The 4,494-nt window shown below is 40.8% G+C and overlaps 1 protein-coding gene and 1 pseudogene across 1 annotated transcript; both read left to right on the top strand.

The window, feature by feature from the left end:
• Positions 1-358: 358 nt before the first annotated feature.
• On the top strand, positions 359-3,414 carry LOC131328458 (protein MODIFIER OF SNC1 11-like; annotated as a pseudogene).
• On the top strand, positions 2,729-4,219 carry LOC131328457 (uncharacterized). Its single transcript, XM_058361400.1, has 4 exons — positions 2,729-2,778; positions 2,994-3,063; positions 3,516-3,706; positions 3,889-4,219. The coding sequence occupies exons 1-4, from the start codon at positions 2,729-2,731 to the stop codon at positions 4,217-4,219; spliced, it is 642 nt and encodes a 213-aa protein (XP_058217383.1).
• The last annotated feature ends 275 nt before the right edge of the window (positions 4,220-4,494 follow it).

Here is a 4,494-nt window from a genome sequence, read left to right as displayed (position 1 = left end):
AAACGGTGCAATACCGTACGAGTACATCCATACGGTACCAAACCACACCAAAACGGTGCAATACCGTACGAGTACTTCGTTACGGTACCAAACCACACCAAAATGGTACAATACCGTACGAGTACTTCGTTACGGTACCAAACCACACAAAAACGGTGCAATACCGTACGAGTACATCCATAAGGTACCAAACCACAGCAAAACGGTGCAATACCGTACGAGTACATCCATACGGTACCAAACCACACCAAAACGGTGCAATACTGTACGAGTACTTCGTTACGGTACCAAACCACACCAAAACGCACTATAACAAATAGAGGTTTTCATAGCATAATTTAACAGCGTTTTTTTATAAATGTTATTGGAGAGGGACAGTAATAGCGTTCCTGAACTTGAAAGACACGGAGAGAAGCAGAAGTGAAACTACAGGGTTTCATTAATTCTACTATAGCGTTCCACCCAATTTATTAGACCCACTTCTCTGCTCCCCCTTCTCTCTCTCTCATCAACCACTGTGAAAGATGAAAACCTAGAAGAACCCCCGACCAGCCACAGCCGCCCCCGTCCTCTGATCCTCTACCCGCAGACAAGGACGGTGGCGATGAATCGAAGCCCTCGGCCGTGAGGAAACCAACGAAGCGCAGAAGTACGACGCCGTTTCTTCCGTCCAGAAGAAGATTCGACGAGCCGAGCGGTTCGGGATGCCAGTTCAGCTGTCCGAGGAAGAGAAGCGAAATTCTCGAGCTGAAAGGTAGTTTCTTTTCAGCTTTTTCGTTTTTTTTTTTAAAATTTCTTCAATTATCTATTTCGCTTTTTTTAAATTTCTTCAATTATCTATTTCGCTTTTACTAGGGTTAGGTAGTTTTGTGACTCTTTCTTGCTTTTTTGTTAGGCCGTCACTCTTATGAGATTAGCCCAGGGTTTGTGATTGTTTGTGTCGTTGAAATTGATTTCAATTACGCACTAACTGTCTACATGTGTTGGTATTGACTAGGGCAGTAGGGCTGCAACACAAATCGAGCTATTCGCGAGCAGCTCGACTTGTTATGAAATTGGCTCGTTCAAGTTGTTAGTAACTAAGTTGAGCTCGAGTTTTAAGCTTGTTCAGTAAACGAGCCAAGTTCGAGTTTTAGGCTTGGTTAGTAAACGAGCCGAGCTTGAGAGGCTTGATTATAAATGCTTGGATCGTTTGTAGCGGCTCAGCTTGGCATGCTCGGCTCGTGTGGTAATCAACCAAGCTCAAACACCTTGATATTTGATAATACGAGCCAAGCTTAAGCTCGATTATTTGGGCTCGATTCGAGCTCGAGCTTGACTAGTTTTGAACGAGCCGAGCTCATACACGGGGAAGCTCAGCTTGGCTTTTTTGCAGCTATAATTGACTTACATACACATTCTCAGCTTGTTTGCAACTGTTGCCTTTTGGATAGGAGATTCGGGATTTATTTTATCCATATGTCTTTAGGATTTGATTCAAGTAGAGAGATGCCTAACTTGGTGAAGGCCCCTTGCGACACTTGGAATGGGGTGTGTCCATTTTCGTGGGAAAAGCAAGAGGAAGGAGTGGTACACAGGTCCTCTATGTATTTTGTGGTGCATTTTGGAGTGGAAGGATCATGTAGATCTTTTAAAGGGATCGAAAGCTCTTTAACTAATTTGAAAGGAGGCCGATAAAAAAGCAAAACTAATTTGAAAGGAATGGTGGTGGTGGTGTGGTGTTTAGAGATGATTGTCCATTTGTTTTGGACTCTTTTATAGAATTTTGGGGAAATTTGTACATCCCTGTCAATTTTTATGGGCTCTAGTATAGTTGCTTTTGGTTTCATATACTCAGGTTTTGTTTACAAGGTTGTATGGCTTCTGCCTTTCTAGCTATTTTGATATTTATATAAGTCTCACTTATTGGGAAAAAATTAACGTAATGTTTGTCAATTAGAAGGAATTCATTCTTGAGGGTTGAGAAGTATGGCCTATGGGTGGCCTTGAGCCTTGTCAAAAAACTGTTGGAATTTAGTATTTTGGGGTTGAAGTTTAAGTGCAAGGATATTTCTTAGTGGAAGAGGGGCGTGGCAAGTAATGTGGACACTGAGCATCAGAGCTGAGCTGTTAATTGTAACACACTTTAGTTAGTTTAAAAGTTTACATTTCAATTTACTAATGATCTGATGTATTTGCAGGTTTGGAACCATTTCTGCCGTACAAGGATCGGATACATTGAAGCAATCAGAGGAGCACAAGAGAAAGGCTAGAGCAGAGAGGTTTGGTTATGCAATTCCTTGTAGTTTCATTACAGAGGACAATCTTCTTTTTTTGTCTTTTCTTTTGATGTATTTATTACGCTTTTCAGCTGTTTTTTTTATACTGCTTTATGTGTTTCAGGTTTGGACTTGCACAGTCTGTGACTGCTGGTGAGGAGGCAAAGAAGAAAGCTAAGCTTTCCAGGTTTGGAGCAGTCCCCAAGGCAAATGCACAGGAAGAGGACAAAAGGAAAGCTAGGGCACTAAGGTGTGCACCACTCTCACATCTCTACTCCTTTTACTAGTATCTCTCTCTCCATTCCTCTTCCCCACTCTGCATCTTCTCGTTTCAAAACACACACACACACACACTCTCTCTCTCTCTCTCCATTCCTCTTCCCCACACTAAAAGCTAGGGCACTCAGTGTAAATACATGTTAAACATAGACCCTACCTAAGTGAGTTGTAGAATTACAAATGTAGCCATCATGGCAAAGTTAGCTATGCTAGTTTTTATGCCTTTCACTGGTATCAAGCTGTTTGAATGACCAAAGTCCAGATTATATTCTCTTTTCAGTTAATCTAGTGAGGGGTTGGGCTTATATATACACTAGCTTTGGAGGAGATAATTAATCGATGTGGGACAAACTCCAACAAATCGTATCACGTTCTCTCGATTAGTGCTGTACACATATAGTTTAGATGAAATAAAAGAGCTTATTGATAACTGACTTCAGTTCAGAATTCTTGAAGGCCATCACAGCAGTTGGTCACCGCAGAAGTTCTATTGTTTTTTGCTTTTGAACATAAACTCACTACAGAAGTTTTTTACTTTTGCTTTGGTTGAATGTCAACTCTCTGCAAAAGTTGGAGGACAAGTTTAAGAATGGCAATTGGTGTAACTCAACGTATGGAAGTTTGTAGACAAGTTTTAAGAATTAAGAGTATGAAGAAAAGTTCTAATAAGTGAATAAACTTGCTGCTTCAGTTAAGTTAATAATTTCAATGGGGCTAATCATTTAGCAGATATATCTGGACATTAGAAGTTTTGATTGAGGTCATGTTCTAATTCTCCTCTGATTTACGCATATAAAAATTGGAAGTGTCGTTCACCTATTTACGTATTCATTTGCTTATTCTTTTCCCTTATGGATTATTTCTTTTGGCTGGTTAATTGCAGTGGCAACAAATGGATATCGAGTATACTTTCTGGCAGATGCACAAGAATAAATCCTGCATTTGTTTGCTTGGTGTGGATGTCAATGTTCCTCATAGTTGTTAGTTGTCTCATGCACATGTCAGCTATTTTGTTTCTCATTGAATCCCTCTTCAGATGGTAGTGGTGGCAGAAAACATCCTTCTGAAAAGGAAAATGGAGTCAATCAAGTTCCAGACAAGGGTGTTGGGCTCTCGTCCTTGCCCACCTCTCAGGAGTCAAAAAATAAAGAAGTCCTTCCTTCCACGAGGTGCTACTCTCTGCAATTAAAGTTTCATTGATGTTTATTTTAGATTTTCCTTTGACCTAACAGACAAGTAAAAAGAAGAAGTTATACCATGAGTCTTTTTGACCCCTCATCAGTCTTTGAAATTGGTTATAGAATTGCATGGGTTACGGATCGTACTATCCTTATACTCTACTGTTTTGCAGCCCTCAATCGGTCATAACCAATGGCCCCCTTGATGTGGCTCCTGGGAGTATGGGTGTTGTACGTGCTCATTTGTCTCCAGTAAGTTTGGACAACCAGCCTGGAGAGGGCTCATCGACTGACATGAGTAAGTTGAACGGTCCACCACCACCTCCACATCCGGTCAGCATGATGGAAAAACCTCCCATTGACTTTGTGACAGGAGATGCTCATGGGCATCTCACATCAAGCTCTAGCAGCAACTCAATTGCTGGGACCCAGGCAACTTTGCCTGGAGTCTATTTCTCAGCTTCAAATCCTGTCCTGGTGATTCTTGGCTTCCCGGAGCTGTAGGTGCAATTAAGCGTGAGGTGGGAAGTCAGCGAACTCTAGTCAAACAAATTTGCGGAATTAGATGGTTGGCCTAGTTGGTTGGCCTAGTGCATGATTAAATTTTCAGGAAAGTAGAATTACATTAGTTATTTTTCAATGAGTCTAATTAGTTGGGCTCTTTTATGTAGTTTTTGTTGGAAAATTGTTTCCCAAGCTAATGTAATGAATCTTTATTCAATGGTTGAATTGTTTATTGTATATTGACATTTGGATATAGTTGGTGTTGAATGGAATAA

The sequence above is a fragment of the Rhododendron vialii genome, chromosome 6a (genome assembly GCF_030253575.1).
Source record: "Rhododendron vialii isolate Sample 1 chromosome 6a, ASM3025357v1".
NCBI lineage: Eukaryota > Viridiplantae > Streptophyta > Magnoliopsida > Ericales > Ericaceae > Rhododendron > Rhododendron vialii.
Note: the sequence above shows the minus strand (reverse complement) of the source record. Positions and strands in the feature narration are given on the sequence as shown.

Excerpts from the sequence above, each read along its gene's own strand:
- LOC131328457 (XM_058361400.1), top strand. The coding sequence starts at position 2,729 with ATGGCAAAGTTAGCTATGCTAGTTTTTATGCCTTTCACTGGTATCAAG. Across the intron at positions 2,779-2,993 it reads CCTTTCACTGGTATCAAGCT|GCCATCACAGCAGTTGGTCA; the intron begins GTTTGAATGACC and ends GAATTCTTGAAG. Across the intron at positions 3,064-3,515 it reads AACATAAACTCACTACAGAA|TTGTTAGTTGTCTCATGCAC; the intron begins GTTTTTTACTTT and ends TGTTCCTCATAG.